At 35.4% G+C, this 17,677-nt stretch overlaps 1 protein-coding gene across 5 annotated transcripts in view; it reads left to right on the top strand.

Moving 5' to 3' along the window:
* The window catches only part of RB1CC1 (RB1 inducible coiled-coil 1), a 62,359-nt gene extending 58,335 nt beyond the window's left edge, over nt 1-4,024 (top strand). For 2 of the 5 annotated variants that reach the window (XM_063299279.1, XM_063299277.1), the window contains 3 exons: nt 1,440-1,576; nt 2,646-2,716; nt 3,069-4,024. In XM_063299279.1, the coding sequence (XP_063155349.1) occupies nt 1,440-1,576; nt 2,646-2,716; nt 3,069-3,146 (286 nt within the window). In that variant the 3' untranslated portion in view covers nt 3,147-4,024. Of the gene's footprint in view, nt 1-731; nt 1,231-1,439; nt 1,577-2,645; nt 2,717-3,068 lie in introns of those variants that run through there. The other 3 variants (XM_063299278.1, XM_063299282.1, XM_063299280.1) reach the window with 3 other exon arrangements.
* The last annotated feature ends 13,653 nt before the right edge of the window (nt 4,025-17,677 follow it).

Raw genomic sequence — 17,677 nt, 5'->3', positions numbered from 1 at the left:
TTCAAAGACACAATAGAACTTACCATGCAGTTTGTGTTGAGATAGATATCTAGGAGTTAACTTGTGTAAGAATTTGAAAACAAGTTACAGAAAATTAAATATGCATGCATGTACACACACACACACACACACACTGCTAATTACATTTCCTGTCCTCAAGCTGCTGACATGCCTTATGAAAACCCTACTATCTTGTGTATGAGGATTCCTTTCATTATATTATTTAAATTTATTTTAGGTTAAAAAAAAGGTAACTGCTATTATGGAACCCTAAAGCCGTCATATAGATACATGGCTAAGCCCTTTAGAGAGTACTTTCCAGTACTCTATAGGCGTTCAGCAGACTTTGCTTTGCAATTGAGACATCCATCTAGCTCAGGCATCCCAGTTAATGCCCTCTTATAGGAATTTCCCTTCCTTAAGAATAATATATGGAAGGAAAGCAACAATCCAGTTTCTGCTGTTCTGTGTTTTTCTTGCTTCCAAATCCTAGCCCTTAAAATAACCTTTCAGTTGTTCTTTCGTTCCCCGTTAGATTGTGGTCAAAGTTGTAGTGATAATTGCTATAGAAGATTATTCCAAATGTCTTTCTCTTAGAGAATCCAGCATTCTTATTGCTCTTGCCAATAAAATGACTAAGGAACATTTTTAAATCTTGACTCACTATTGATGATAGAGTATCTGTTCTATCACACCAGGTAGAACAGTGAAATTTCTACTGTTCTCTCCAGGTTGAACAGTGAAATTAGAACCCTATTTGCATGAAGCTTTTGTCATGTTGTGTATTTCCCTAGATCTTGGGTTTAGTAATTAATATACTTTCTGAAAAATTTGAGAAAATTAAGATATAGTCATTCAGGAGAAAAAAAACCAGTAAGTATACCATGGCTGTTCTTTGTTAACTTGGGCCACAGCATTGGACTCTTTCTATATATAAGAAACATGAAACTTTTTGAGTATGCATATTGTTTACTGTACATTACATTATTAACCCAATAATCAGGCATGCTTATCGATGAAAGCTAAAGCACTGGGAAACATTATAAATGATTAGATTTCATTAGCCCATGTTAGTATTCATCAGAGTTGGACATATGCAACCTTTTTTTTAACATTTTTTTTTTAACTACATATCTGTGACTAGAGTTATGTGCCACGGTTTCATCTTCAGTTACCCACCCACCACTCCAGAATGTACTTTCAAGCTGCTGCAAAAAAAACAAAAACAAAAACACTTTCTTAACATTAAGAGTTTAAAAAGGAATGTTTTCCAGTTGAAACCAACATTTCCTGATTTACATTTCTGTTGACCAGGACCACAAAAATAAATACTGAGGATGTAATTTTGCGTTTGGTTACTTGGGATTTTCTTTTGAGTACATATATCTTCTTAGTATTGTATTATGTATTGCCTGCTTAGCCTTTTCCTTTTTAACTAGTTTTCAGGTTGGTGATTTGGTCCTCATAATCCTGGACGAGCGTCATGACAACTATGTATTATTTACTGTTAGCCCAACTTTGTATTTTTTACACTCAGAATCCCTTGCGGCACTAGATCTCAAACCAGGTGAGTATGGTAAGTGTCATAACCCTGGAGAGTGTTTTTCTGATGTATTTAAAAAATATAATCACCCATTAGATAAAAGATTTTTTAAATTATTGTGTATTTATGAATATGTACACACTCATATATTATATAATTATTTATAAAGATGTATGGACACAGCTAAGTAAAATTAGAAACTTACAACTATGCTTAAATAGAAATATTTAATGTACAATTAAATATATTGTAACGTTTATATTGCAATATAATATTTTTGGAAGTCCTTTCCTCTGTCAAAACGACAACAAATTGAAATGTTGCATTCACAACCTAAAAGTCCACAGCTCTTGAAGTCTCAATAAATTCCAATTTTTGGAGTTATATTTAAGAATTCACAGACATCTTTTAACACTAAGCAATCAATCTAGAGTCAGCCATTATCAATGCTATATATGAGGAATTGGCATCAAACAAAATCTATGAGCTTTGTACAATATCCTCATGTGATTGGACTTCTTCTCATCCAGTGGGACTTTCCTTGTTCTTTTTCTGCACCCACCCATCCACCCTTTTTAGGGCTGATTTAAGAAGTAAAGTGGAGGAGTAAAGTCTATTCCACTTTTGAAAATAGTCCTATAAGACAAAAATATGATTCACTAATAAAAGTTATTGAGCATATTGCTTTAAAGTTATCAAGGAAGTGCTTTTTGTCTGAAGTTTCATATGATGCTGTGGTGGCAACTAAAGTGCAGGAGAGACTTCATCGTAACTCAGTGAAACTGATCTATTTCTTCCTTGCCTATTTTCATGCCAGTATGCCACATCACATGAAATTATGCCACTGGATATATTTAACATTCTCAGTACCAGTTTTCTATGTATGTTTGTAAAATTGGATATTCTAATCATACCATTTAGAGGTTGGAAGGGGGAAAAAACAATGTGTCCTACAATATCAGAATGGGAGTACACACATGGAGTTTTTGTTCTATTAGATAGCTAAACAGCTATATATGACCTTGAACAGTGTTGTCAAGATTAATGGAGTAGGCAGTTGCTTATATACAATGTTTTCAAGTCATGAACATTTTCCTTCTAGCTTCTGGCACATCTCGAAGACCCTGGGTGTTAGGGAAAGTAATGGAAAAGGAATATTGTCAGGCAAAAAAGGTAAGGTTTAATTATCTGATTCGTCATGGTTCAGTTAAATTGTATAACAAAATTTGAGTATTATTTTGCTGAGAGGAATAATGCAGCTTCTTCATACTTTCAATATTGTGCAGTAGATAAAAAAGACTGTTTGGAAGGATATGGAATGCCATGTTCTACTGAATTACAAAGTACCTGAAATGTCATGTATTTCAAAAAACAAAAATAGAAACACACAGTACACATGTATATACACATTGCACACTAGAAAACTTAGTGTTTACACTTGATTATAGATCTTGTACCACACTTGCAATAATTTTCTTTCTTTCTTTCTTTCTTTTCTTCCTTCCTTCCTTCCTTCCTTCCTTAGGCACAAAACCGATTTAAAGTTCCTCTGGGTACAAAATTCTACAGAGTAAAAGCAGTACCATGGAATAAGAAAGTATAACACAGGGTGGAAACTCAACTCAATTCCATATTTTCTGGCTAGTCCGTCAGTACCCATTCATCAATTCAAGTAGCAGGCCATCTTTTTTATATAGAGGTCATATGGCAATGCTCCACAATATGATCCTTTTTTTTTCTTTTTAATGTGTTATATTTTAGAAACAGAAAATTCATCATAATGTCTGGCCTAATTGTTCCAATTTTTTATCCAGATAACTTTAGAAATGTGGACCAAAAGAGTTCATTTTCTGAAAGGACAAATCTTGTGTATCATGGCTTATTTACTAGCCATGTTAATTGCCTGTTTAAATATACATTAGTTCATATTAGATGTTAAATGTTAGCTACCATTACCAGCACCTGTCCTTTTGTGAAACCATTATCAAACTACTTTCACTCTTTATCAGATTCTTTATAATATGTATAATACCATCAGTTATTTATAATACAGGAGTGTTCATTGCATGCAGATAATCATAATTTTCTTCAGCATGAGTTTGCCTCAATAGATGAAAAGGTAACTCTTGCAACTTGCTTTATTGCATTAAAAAGCCGTTTAATATAAGAGAAAGGAAAAAAAAGTATCTTGCTAGGCTAATATGGATCAGTCTTTGAGGTTTTTGAAGGGTTGATCACAGATTTTAAAAGGAAATAGCTATGCTCTTGTATTTAAATGAAACACCTTCCCAGCCCTCAGAGAAGTCTTGTATTGATCTATTTAAAAAAAAAAATCATATTGATGAAATTGTATTTCATGGCTAAGGTTCAGGGAGAAAAAATCCATTGTACATTAACTATACAAAGATCACTTAATTAACAAATTATTGTACTGTAAAAGACATGTAGAATTTTAAAACAATAAAGATTTGAACCTGTAAATGTTTCAATGGTCTGCATGCTTTTTAAATCCAGTGTGGTAGGGCAGTTCTATCCAAGGCTGTTCTTGTAAATTTTAAAGTTGAATGTATAAATACTTTGTATGAATATTTTAAAAATGTCTGTGAAAAGCTGTGTGAAATTTTCCATGTATGATCAAGCTCATAATTTAAATGATAATTTATGTTTGCACAGTGAAGCATCTAAGTAAAATGGTTTAAGTAAATTGCTTGGGGTAAGGCAAAATAGTGTTCTATCCATTTTTCTTCTAGAATCATAGGGTTGGAAGGGACCTTAGAAGACTTGCAGTCCAACCTCCTGCCCAGGGCAAGAATCCTTAGACCATCCCAGCCAAATGGCTGTCCAGCCTTTGCATGAAAACCTCCCATGACTCCAGGAAGAGGCTGTTCCCTGCTTAATAGCTCCCACAGTCAGGAAATTCCTTCTTATTTTGAATTTGGATCTCTATCTGTACAATTTCCACCCACTGGGTCCTGACCAAAAATGAGATTCTAGTACTGCATTGTTCTATTCAAAAAACAATAGAAGAACAGATAAGACTAAATCTACATTTAATGACCAAAATTTTATAATACTCTATAATCATGTGACCAGCAAGCAGTTCAGGCCTGCTTTGTCATATCATGTTGATCTTGCTGGGATAGTTTTATTGATATATGATGACAGAGACATTAACAAATCTTATGTTTTTACCAATCATTACATCTCAGTTCAGATATAGTTACCACTGTGTGATTAACAGTTTGTTTATGTGGAAATAAGACATTTACCTTTTATGCCTACTGTAGTTTCAACAAAGATGAAGCAAGTAAAGATCTTCAAGCCTGAATACTGATGCTTCCCTTCAGTTCACATAGCTCCAACTAGCCCTTCACAAGTTGGCATGTAATGTCTGTAATAAGAAGCCACTACCAGCAGAATCTTCCAATTTCCAGGGCTCTAAGTTATGGACCTTTTGTTGACATTGAATGTTTTGTTTTATCCTATATCATTTTTAGACAACTTTAAGGATTATTTTAATATAAATGTTTTAACAGTAGATATAATTATTATTCCCATTTGTAAAAGACCTGGAAAAACCAGGGTGGGGGCAGGGGTAAAACATGTGGCCCGAGACACCTTTCTATCTTTATTAGTATAAAAAAACTACATAGAGCTTCAGTCATTTTTAAAATCATTTTTCAGGAAGAAGACTGCTAGGTATTCCATAACACAGCAGCCATCATAGAAAAAGATTCCCTTTGAGTATATGTTTTCTTGAGCTCTCGCAAGGTCTAGACTCTAAGGAACCTTTCCCTGGATGTTTGCACTGGAACAGGCAGTTCCTAAGGTATTTTGGAGGCAAGCCATGAAAGGCTTTATATCTAAAATCAGTACTTTGAAATGGACTTGGAACTCTATCGATAACCAATGCAGCAACCCATAAAATTGATTTTACCTTGCAATAGTAGTTCTTACCCAATAGAACTTGTCCATCATATTTTGTTCCAGCAGCAGTTTACCAAGTTGATTTCAAAATTAGCTGCATACAGAATGAACTGGTGTCTAAGTCTGTAGTGATGAAAGTATGAGTCTATGGCTTGTCTTGTGGAATAACAGTTATGCACCCAATGAGTAGAGGAGGCTGACAGGTAAAGAGAAAAGTTTATTCAGCAATGATCATTGGGTCTATCCTGCAGGAGCAGATACCAGCACACACATGTGCAAAATAACATGTCCATTTCTCAGGTTTCATGTATGCTTTAGACTAGCATAGTTAAACATGGTTCTTTGCAGATACTAATGAACTTTATTTAGTATCTAAACTTTTAAAACAGTGACTGGTCACTGCCCATCCTAAAATATTCTGACATCCATGCTAATTTATTACCTTGGTTTCTGTGTACATAACCTGTCCATATATAGATAATAGAGAAGGGCCTTTATTTGTCCCTATAATTCTTAGTCCAGGAAGGACTTCAGCTGGCATACCAGGCTAAACTGGCAAAGGGTCCCTTGGCTGCAGCTACCACCTGATATTCCACAAGGAACTACAAGTTCCAGAGGGCCACCAAGTGATGGATTTGCTTCTTAAGAGCTTTAAACTTTAAGAAGGCAACTTCAGAGCTATCACCAGAATTGACACAGAATCAAGGTATTTCTGAACAGTTACTCTATCTTTCTGGGATTAAGTTTAGGCTTGTGTTGTCCTGTCCAGTACCTCACAGCTTCCAGATACCAGGTAAGGACTTCCACAACATCTCTGGCCCAGCTGGGGTGGTAATGTGTAAGTGGGTATCATCAGCATACGGTGATGATACCCACTTACACATTACACACTGATGATACTTCACCCCGAACTGACAGATGATCTCTCTCACATTGGCTTCATATAGATGTTAAATAGCAACAGGGAGAAAACTGAGTTCTGTGATACCCATAGTGGAGCAACCACAGATTGAACTGTTCCTTCCCTTTAATTATAATTTAGAATTGCCCACCTAGGTAAGAGTGGAACCACCATAAAACAGTGCCCTACTCCCTTGCAAGTGGTCCAACATGAGATCATGGACAATGGTTTTGAAAGCCACCAAAAGGTCTAAGAGAACCAGGAGAGATACATTATTCCCTGCAGGTCCCAAAGCTGTTCATCCACCAAAGCAACCAGTGCCATTTACATTTCATAACTAGGTCTGAATATTGAAGGAATCTAGATAATCCACTTCATCTAGGCTCCTCCAAAAGGAAAGACTGTAAACTGGGCAGAAGTTTTCTGATACAGCCAAATAGAGAAATGTTCTCTTCAGTGGAGGGTATGCCAGCACTTCCTCCAAGGTGATGGTACCAACATTACCTTGGAGAAAGGCATGAATCGTTTCCCAAATATACTGCAGACACCACTCCCACCCAACTATCCAAAGCAGAATAAAACAATGTTCTGCTTTAGACAGGATACTTGGGCGCAAGAAGGGCAGGGGTCTTATTCTATATTCTGTATGCAGTTCTGTTTATTATGCTGAACTGAAATAGCAGAAGTACGAGACACTAGTGTATTCACCTGTCACTGCTTCTCATTACATTTGAATCTACATCTTTTTGCTCTGAATATTTTAAATTATGATCAAAATGCAACATACATGCCTATAAATGTACATTCCTATAAATGTTAACCATGAAAAAAACTTGTACATTGCTTACAGCAGTGTCTCAGAAAAACTTAAGGAACATTAAGTCATGCATTTAGAATATAAACAACTTGTGATAGTCTTAGTTTTTGAGGAACATTTGTCATCTGTTTCATTTTATAATCTGTGTGTGTATCTAAAATGGAACTTCTGTCAAACAGAACTGTAACATATTCAGTAATGATTCTAAACAGTCATACAAAAAATATTTAGTTTACATTCTTGTTGGATATCACAGCCTGACTGGCTTATGAAACTATGAGTGTTATGTACTCTTATGCCATCAAACTCCACAATAATAAAACCACATCCATGTCTTTATAATTGTATAAAGAGCACTTGTATAAAGAATGAGGTGGATATATTAAATGACTCAGTAGTTCCTTACATGATGATGATGATGATGATGATAGATAACTTCTCATTCTCTTCCATATCTCAAATACTTTCTGAAATGAACAGACTAGTGAACAAAAAAGGTTTGAACAAAAATGTAATCAACTTTCTTAAACCAAAATATTAATCAGCTTGTACTTATGAATGCTTTCATTTCAAGCTAGAAATAGTAAAAGAAACTGCTGTTGCATTATATGGCCTGGGAAAGAGTATGTTAACACATCCATGAGGAAGCTGATTTGCCAAGCCAATGATTGTGAGCCAATCAGCTCAGAGAACATTCAAAAGCCTTGATTTAATAGGCCAGTATAAATCTTTCAATATAACTGCTCTGTAATGTGCAGGAGCATGGACAAATCATCTGTCTTTCATTTTTTTATATAATAATTTTATTAGAGATTACAATTGAAAAGATAAAAACTAATACAAACTGTATGTGTGTATGTAGAAAAAATTAGTGCAGAAAAAAAATAGAATACAGTAGAATAGAATAGAAATATATAACAAGTGATCACAACAAGTATAAACAATTGTAGTAACTTATCACCTTAATATAAAACAAATGCTCTCTTCTTTCCATATCTTATCTCTTAACCAGAAACAAAATCTTAAAGCTTCATTATTCAGTCCTGGTAAGCAAAAGTCCATTAAGGGTTACCAGAGATAACATATCTATTTTAACCTTGATGAAATAAACCAACTTTATACTCCTTTCCTATACTTTTAACAATCTTGGTTTTTAATCCCTTCAAATAATGTCCTAGAACTTGATTTCTTTTCATTTTTTCTTTATCCCTTCTCAGAAAATCCTTCAAAACTTTTAACACGTCTCTTTTGTAAATCTGGTATAGAAAGGTTATCCAAATCACTCTTCTGGTTTGTTATTTGTATATTCATTTTAATTATTAACACATCAACCAGTTTCATTTGTATATCCAGTATGTCATCTTTTTCCATATCATTCTTGTAGCTTCTCAATTTTAAATCCACATTTAAAACAACTTCAGTCTTACCCAGTAGAGCTTGTTCCTCTTCTGTAACATCATTTACATACCATCTATCTATGATAACAGACATTCTTAAAATTAACTTCTGAGTCCATTGTTCAGAAATATCCTTGAAAACATTCAGTGTTAAGGTATTTTGTTCTATTCTGTATTAACAAGTCAACTTTTAAGCATTCCTCTCCTTTTATTGTAATCTTTAGTTTCTTCCAGCTCCCTCTAATGTCCAACCTTCAAACTTCCATCCTATCATGCTTTTTCCCCCCCTAAGGAATCCAAACAATAGTAATTTCCCATGGGAAGGATTCTTATAATTGATTTCAAAGTTTTATTTCAAATCCATCTGGACCCTTAGTCTGTTTTTAATTTTCCAGAATCAACAGTCTAAACACCCTTTTGCTGTTTATTCCAAAAAGTATTTTTTTTCTAAATCCTTAAACTTGTACTTGAAACTTCTTTCTCTAAGAAGGAGAATCACCCAGGGAATGCAGTAAAAATTTGCTATTCTGAAGGTTCTTAATATTTAAAAAGCAGTAAAAAAAAATAACTCCGAAAGTGATTAAGAAATGAGCCTCGGTCGAGTTGTATGTCCAAATAGGCTACGTTATGACTGTAACCTTAGATGGAATCCCTTGACTCCCAACTAAAACCTACTGCTAAAACCTCGGTTCCTGCAGTCTACTCATGAGGAGCAGCTGTCCGGAGTACATGTGGGCAATCTCATGTTCTCTCCTTCCTCCTGAGAAATTTCTCTGGCCACAATCCAGCATCCAGCCGCTGATTTCTGCCGTAAACACTGTCCCCCCTCCTTCAAGGACATTTTAACTCACCAAGTCCTCACCGAAAGTTGAGAAAGCATCTCTTTCAATCAATAAAGCAGACCACTGTTGTTTAGAACCTTTTTGCAGCTGCTGCCTGTTGCTGGGAAAAATGGCTGTGCTACACATACATATAGGGGAACATCTAAGAGTAGCTTTCAATTAGCTATGCAAGTCTGGAAAAATCACGGCCGCTTCAATGATTCAAACAAAAGATGCTTTTATATGCACCTTGGGGTGCTGTGAAGCATGCCTTCTGAAGGATTTGCACACTGTTATGATTTAGTACTGTTATACACATTTTAATTCAGTATGGAATCAGCTTTCAATAATGTCATATAGAATTGGTCTCAGTATTGTACACTTTTGGCACGCTCACTGCCAAATGAGAAATCATTTCAAAAAGGAGTCAGTTGATATACCGTATGTGCAGAAACTTCATTAGCAATGCATATAAAGAAAATGGAGAGTAAAATACGCAGTACCTGCTCCTGCATGAAAGAGAAATCTATTCACACTTTTTATTTAATAGAATTTTCTGAGCAGCTGAATTAATTTTCTCTGAACCATCTATAGCAGTGTTCAAGGGCATTATTGATTGATTGCCATGATCCTCCTCCTAAATCACAAATTATATTTAAATATGTTGGTAGTTGGAAATGCAACAGAGCTGAAAGTGCCCTAACATACTGTGGAATTTGCTAGTTGGAAATATTATATGAATATATATTAAACAAACCAACACTATACCAAAAAAAGGCTTAGAAAGCTTAATTTATTAGTTGAAGATTCAATAACATTATAAAAACAGCCATCTCTGGTCAAATTCATGTATCTTAGTTTATTTAAACTCTGGACTAAATAACATGTTTCTGCTTCTGTCCAAGAAAACTTATAATGAACTTTGGTTGGGCCAAGATTTAAGACAAAAAATCATTCATGCAAGCACTCGTACACTCGTTCAATTTACTAAACACAGTTTACAAAGTAGTTTAATAAGTCAAACATATCTACCATGTTTGGATATTAAGCTCAGTGGTACAATGTAACTGTTTTTTTCTCAGTTAACTGATGCTCTTATATCATTTTGTAACATCAGGCCAATAAAAATAAAATAATAAAATGTTTTTGTTGTTTTTGTTTTTTGCATCAAGTGTAATAAATATTACAGGCCATATTGACCTCTACTGTATATGTAATTCTATTTCAATTTACCATTAAGGCATTAACTTACAATCTCTTCCTCCACTGGCAAACAACAGCTGACCTAAGAGTGCTATATTATTAATTATTAGATTTCTAAAAAATGAAATATATATTCAAAGGCACCCAAGTGAACATGCATATGGTTAAAACAATGATTCAAAATACATAACAGAGCCTTCAAAATTCTGCTTTCTGGGGATAGGAAGGAAATGGTATCATCTTTTCCTCCATTAGTGAAATAAATAGTAGCTGAAATTTGGCCAGATTAAGCTCTTCAAACTACAACTACTTTCTGTTTTGGACACTGAGGCATTCCTGACTTTTTAGGGAAAACCTCCTCTTCCCAGGAGTCTGGGTCAAGCAACTTCTTTAAGGGGAAGGCCACCCTCTAGACAACTCTGATTGGCTTTGGGTTCAGGTTCTGTATGACCTTTAAAGAACTCAACTCAAGTTGAGTCAATCTACCTCTCTTGTTAGTATTTCAGTGTCAGTCTAGGACAACCCAAGCCTATGTCAAAGAAAAGTTTTGCAGTCTCCCCCTCCCACTTCTGCCTGAGAATGCTTCCTTCACACTCAAATCTTTAACATTTCGATTACGGATGGATTTATGGACTGTAACGACCCATTTCTCTAGTTATCCATTAGCCAGATCTGACAGCTGTTTTATGGGTTGGGCATTTTGCTCTCATCCACAATGTGGCTTTCAACGGTACTCCAATGGCTGTTCTGAGTGGCTGAGTTGCAAAGGGGAAACAGATCTGTCCACTGTAGTAGAAGTAGAGTCTTGTACTGGGGCTTTATTAAACAAGTGAAAAATCAGAAGTAATTCACTTAGTCATCTTTGTCAATACATTAATGCAATGTACAGTATAAGGAAATAAGCTTGGACTTTTACTACAGGAAGATAAATGTGATTAAGAGTAAGGGAGATCTCACATGTTGAGTACCATGATAGGTATAACATCTGTCATGCCTGTCATGTAGAAGTTGTTGACTGCCCCTAAGCACCATCCAGTTTTGATTGTGACAGTGCCATGTGAAAAGGCATAATTATGAATACAATTCATAGTGAAGGGAATGTTTTTTTAATCTATTTTTTTAGAGTCTGACAGGTAAAATAGATATTGCTCAATAGTATCTACAACATGACTGCTATTGCCAGCAGGATGATGGAACAGGTTTTCTTAGGAAAATGTTTCTGGACAGGCCTTTGTGCCAGAATATATCATTTTAAGGAATGAGCCAGGGAATAGAAAATTATAAACCATATTTCCCCAATCTGGTGCCCTACAGATGTATTTACTGTTTCCAGAATTCCAAACTGTTGATCATGTTAGCTGGCTGGTAGCAGGTTGGTGAAAGCTTGTCTTTAGTGACTGGTGGCGGCTTTCGGCACACGAAGCACGTCCTCTACTATTCAGTTATGGCTCATTTTCTCATGGAACAGCCAAATATAGGTAATGAAGTGGAGACTTTCTTTAGAAATTTGATTGTGTTGGCAAATGATAACAGAAATCTATTCTTTTTTCATTTTTTAATTTATATAGCCTAATTTTTCATTTGCACATAAATGCATAAGCTTTGTGGATGTTATTTTCTATGAAATGAAGTCCTAACTTTCATGTTGAGCAAAATCTCAGAAAGATACTTGGCCTGTGAAAGGGCATGCATTAGAAGAATCAAGTCATGCCATAAAACAAAGCTTTGGAAGTGAGGAATTATTTTTCAGGTAAGAGTGGAATCAAAAGGGGTTTTGTTTTGTTTTGTTTTGTACAGCTTCATTCATATAACTGGAAAATTCGGGAGACTGAGAGAGAGAGAAATATATAAAGTTAATCCTCAGCAGGGTGATTAAGAGAAGATAAAAAAAATATTTTCTGGTATGTTAATTCTTGAAATTTTTATTGCATCATTAGTTGCTTTTATTGCATTTATCTCTGACTAAGCTCTTCAGTTTGGCCTATACAAGAAATAATGCATGGAAATTTCAACTGATTACTTCAGGGAAATAATCTTCAGGTTACTTTACCAAACCTTTCCATATAGAATTAAAGCCTACAGTATAATCGTGTGCTCTTGCACATATACATGTAAATGCAGTTGTTAATATCACTGTGCTACAATCTTCTGAAGTTATCACCAGGCAGTTTATGAATATACTATCCAACTGACAGGGCTGGTATAGAAGAAAATGTTGCACTGCCAGAGCTCCATATCTTATATTCCTTTCAGCTTACATATAAAGGATACAATATAAAGTGCTGTCTTCCAAGTGCTTTCTCCTAAAATCCCTCTATTTTTTAGCAGACATCTTAATGGGTCGAATCTCAACTTAGTCAAGACTTAAGTTGGTTGTGACTAAAAAATCCCACTCATTTCAGTGGAGTTGCTCAAGTGTCTGAATTCACTCTGTTATTCATAGGATAGAATTGTTGGCGATCACAATCATGATGGCCTCTGTTGTTTTACCTCAGCCTGGCAGCCTTGAGATGTAGTGGACTGCAGCTCTCATACTGCCTGGAAATTCTGGGAGTATATCTGGAGAGTGCACAGTGGGGAGAAATTTATTCATTCATCTATTTATTTATTTATGCATTCAAATTATGACATATTTCCTTATTACAATATCAGCATGTTCTAATACTCCATCAGGTTTCAATCTTTGTCATTAGAGCTTTGATTTAACTTGATGAGCTTACAAACATGTCTCCATAGGTCTTAAAGACTTGTTTTAAGTGCATAATTTATTAATGCCTAATCGTTATATATTGCTTTATTATTATATTCTCACATTTTTAATTTCTCTTAACAGTCTTGTTAGGCTTAGCTAATTTGGAAGAATCATGAGTGTGTGTGACTTGCTTGGGCAAAGTTGGGGTTTACCTGGCTTTAGAATTAAATTCTTTTATACCACGTGATATTCCAGCATGATGAGTAATTCTTTTTCCTGTGCATCTTCCTCTCTGACTCACATGAGGTGCGAATCACAAGGCAAATTACTCAGTTTTCATTCCTGAATTGTCACCACTCCATTTAGCAGGGAACTAGTCCTTCTGCAATGACTTTAGTCTAAGATGTCACTTATTTCCATATGGAATTAGTACCTCACTCAGTTCACAATTTGGCCCATTGAGTGCTATCTCTCCTGGAGCTTTGAATAGGAGGTACAAATATGAGAACTCTCAAATTCCTTGCTGGTATCTTATAAAGCAAAAGTTTAAGTAGCCTAAATATAGGTTGCTACTGTTCATTTCCTAATTTCCTAGCATCTCTAATTCATTCCCCAAATGCAGTCCAACTTGTGAAGAATAGTCATAAAGAGCACTCCAGAATTCATCATGATATCCTCTAACTGTTGTTGCTGTCCTTCTCTTACTAATAACATTATATATAGAACATATATAACTTTAGCTGATGAGTAGGTAGCCTGAAATGATGTGGTAGAGTAGAATAACCAGACTTTTGGGAACTTCATTACTTGGAAAGGATGTACATTATGCATTTGGTAAAACTCAACCTCCTGACATACACAACTCTACTTCATATAATGACCAGGCTTAGCACAATGTACTAAGCCTTCTTTGTTTAACCAAAGAATAAACTACAATTAACTAGTTTCACACAGGATGCTACCCCAGTAGTGGGCGGTCTATGGCAGCAAAATATAAGAAATTCAACAACACAAATTTGGCCTGTACATGGGGATTTCATGAGTGTTAATCTGGTTATGGGAGGCATTTGTCCCTTGGAGGCTTCCTGTTGATATCCTTAGACTGACCAGCCCCTCCTTCTGGTATTGTCTCATTGGATGGCCTCTGCAGATCTCCAGAAGATTGGGAAGCCAACATGGGGCCCCAAATCCCTCAAATACTGCTTGGTCAAAACAAGACATGCCATGTTACTGCTTAATGTATTGTATGAACCAGACCAATTAGGTGTACTCAGTATCTGCCTCATTCTAATACATTCACTCTAACTGTCTTAAGATTTTGTTCAGGATCAGTTACTGCACTGACCATATTGGCTGGGGAGTGGGTATGGCAGGAGGGCACCAGATTGGGGAAGGGAGCTTCATGTATCAACTTGCGACTGAAGAATCTTTTCACATTTGTGCACTATAGAAAACTCAGATCAGGAATAAATAATGATTTCTCTTCTAGGAATCACCATTTTTTTGTCAGTTCTTGAGTGGGTAGAGACATGACCACTGATGGGGTTATTGACTAATGCAGTAGGAGCTGAATTTTTCAGCAATTTCTCCATTTTTTGTTTCTATCCCCCACCCGCCCCTTTGTTGCAAGGGCCCTTTTTGACTTCCAGTAGCAGTCAGAAACTTCTTTGCTTTCCTCCATGAACCTAGTGTTGCTCAAAATCCTGTGTTACCCCTCCCCCCTATCCATAGGATTGTATACATACAATCCTATATGTATTTTCCTGGGAAGAAATCAGACAACACTGGGCTTTAATTCCAAGAGAAATATATATAAGACTTTCTGTCTTAAAGTGGCTGGAAATGGAAAGATAAAAGTTTATTTATGCATGTTTTTTTCAAAAAATAGCACAGTAGTAAATACTATTTACAGTAATTTTGTTCATTGTGCAATTGCCTGAGATGCCCATTGCTCAAACTGGTCAGTCTGGAAAAAAAAAAGAAACGGGGGTGGGGGGGGTTATATAGCTTTTTTGCTAGTTAGCCATACACAACCATATTGGGGAAAAGGGCACAGCTCTTTGAAGTGCTTCTTGTTTCTGTCAGAGCATAGGCAATGTTGCTTGTGACATGTAAAAGTTATCTGGATGTCATAATACTACAAGTTTATTTCCATTTTCATACCTCTTTTATTGAGTATTCTCCTTCCCTTTGTCAATGTTACTTTGTCTACATACAGGAAAAGCATGCCTGCTTTTCCAGCCACTTCTTTTGTCCCTTTCTCAACCTTTTGACCCTGGAGGAACCCTTGAAATATTTTTCAGGCCTCAGGGAATCCCTGCACATTCAGGCTCAAATATAGGCCACAACGTACAACCTTATTATATTCTTGTCATGTGTAGGCCAGTATATATGCATTAACAGGGTTCTTAAACTAAACATAAAGAATGAAACTTACCTCTAATGGGAAGTTGCCCAAATTTGAAATAATTTTTTAAATAAATCGTGATCTCCCAGGGAACCCCTAGTGACCTCTCGCAGAACCCTAGGGTGCCACGGAACCCTGGCTGAGAATCCCTGCTGTAGATAAAGTAAGTGATTTAGTGAATGAATGACTCTTGCTCCAATGGCTCCAATGAAACTCCAGTTCCAGTCTCCTTACAGATCTGGAATCTTCTTTGCAAGGATCCCCAAATAAAACTAGTTCTGACAAAGGTCCATATAATTTTTGCTTGAACACATCTGAGGATGTGATGGTGAGAAGGGCAGCTCACCATCTCCTTAGGCAGTTGTTTCATTTGGAATCTGCCTGATGATTGTGCTAAAGACACACTCCAGTATGGCTTCCATTTCTTTGCTTGGCCACACGTGCAAGGCACCATGTTTTTAATTGTGAAAGAAATGTTAAATGCTTTTCATAAGTTAAATGCTTTTATTTAAGATCAGTAATTCTTCAGCAGCAATAGCAATGATGCCACTGAACCAGGACTAGATGTGCCAGTAGCTCTTTCAGCCTCTATAGGTCAACCAGGTTATAATCCATTGTGCCATAACAATGCTAAAATACAGACAGATTGAAAAATCTTCCACACTGCCATGAAAAAAGTAATGTCAGTTTTTTATAAAATCATAAGATCATGATATCTCCCCTGCCATGATATGTCATGGTTGCCTGCAATACATATAACTACCATGGATAGAAGTACAAAGTGGTATTTTTCTGATCACTATTTTTTATTTTTTATTTATTTAACTTTATCTGTGATGTGGGATGGTTATATTGCTGTTTCTGTGTACTCAGGATGGAAATGGCAACTTGTTCTCTTGACTTTTCTCTTGTTTGCTCCAATATTATTTCTTGTGGCAGTCTATTTTGTAACAGGGAACCAAAATTCCCTGTTTTCTAGAAGTAACAATGTAAATTATTGCAAAAGACATCAGATGAAGAAAGTCTGTTACATCTTGAGATGATGCTGTCTGTATATACCAAGTCATATAATACCATATATGTAGCTAATATAATAACTAGAGGGCATCTAAATCAAATCCAGATCATAACATCCACCCACCAAAATTATGTTACTGACTTCTTAATATTTTTTCAAGATTATATATGTAATTTAATCTTTGGAGTAGTAATTCTTCACATTTTCATTTCTTCCATACATAGAAATTGTTTTCATTTATATTATTTCTTGAAATTACACTCCTTGGCAAAGTTAAAGCATGTGGCATAGATGCTGTTGCTATTTCATACCATTTCCTTGTGAAGTTTACAGTTTTATTTGACAATAATTTAAATATACCTTTCAAATGGTCTCTGAATGTTTCTTTGTTGAATGATAAAAGATTTCATTAAGCCGATGGAACAGGGTGACCCAGTTACATCAGTGTCTGCCTGGTGTGGGTTATTGTAAAAGCTTTTATTTGAGATCATATCATTGCATGTACTTCCCATAAAAGAAGCAACAGCTAGATTCTTGTTAGAAACTAGGGGAGAAAGTTAAAGAACTTTCAATCTTTATTCAACTTCCCCCTTCCCCCAAAAGACAAAAGATTTAAACAGAAATCAGAAACAGTTCCTAATGCTTACAAATATATTGATTACAACTATCAGTCAGGATACAGTGGGAGAGAAGAGTACAAATTGTAATTAAGTAGTTTCCTAATTTTTGTATTTATCTTTTGTTCATTTTCTTTTTTCTTTCTTTCATTTTTTTATATATCAATAGCCACTTCTTTCTTTCTTTCCACATGATTATTTGCATTTACCTTCTGAATAATAATGAAAATAGAAATTTAAAAAAATACCTTTATTCGTCTCCTGAGCAATTGAGACCAGTAGTCTCTACTAAATATGAACTTCTCAGACTTCGTTTTCTAACAGAATTTTATTA

This window comes from Candoia aspera, chromosome 3 (genome assembly GCF_035149785.1).
Source record: "Candoia aspera isolate rCanAsp1 chromosome 3, rCanAsp1.hap2, whole genome shotgun sequence".
In the NCBI taxonomy this organism is placed as follows: domain Eukaryota; kingdom Metazoa; phylum Chordata; class Lepidosauria; order Squamata; family Boidae; genus Candoia; species Candoia aspera.
The sequence above is the reverse complement of the archived record's forward strand: the minus strand, read 5'-3'. Positions and strand labels throughout refer to the sequence as shown.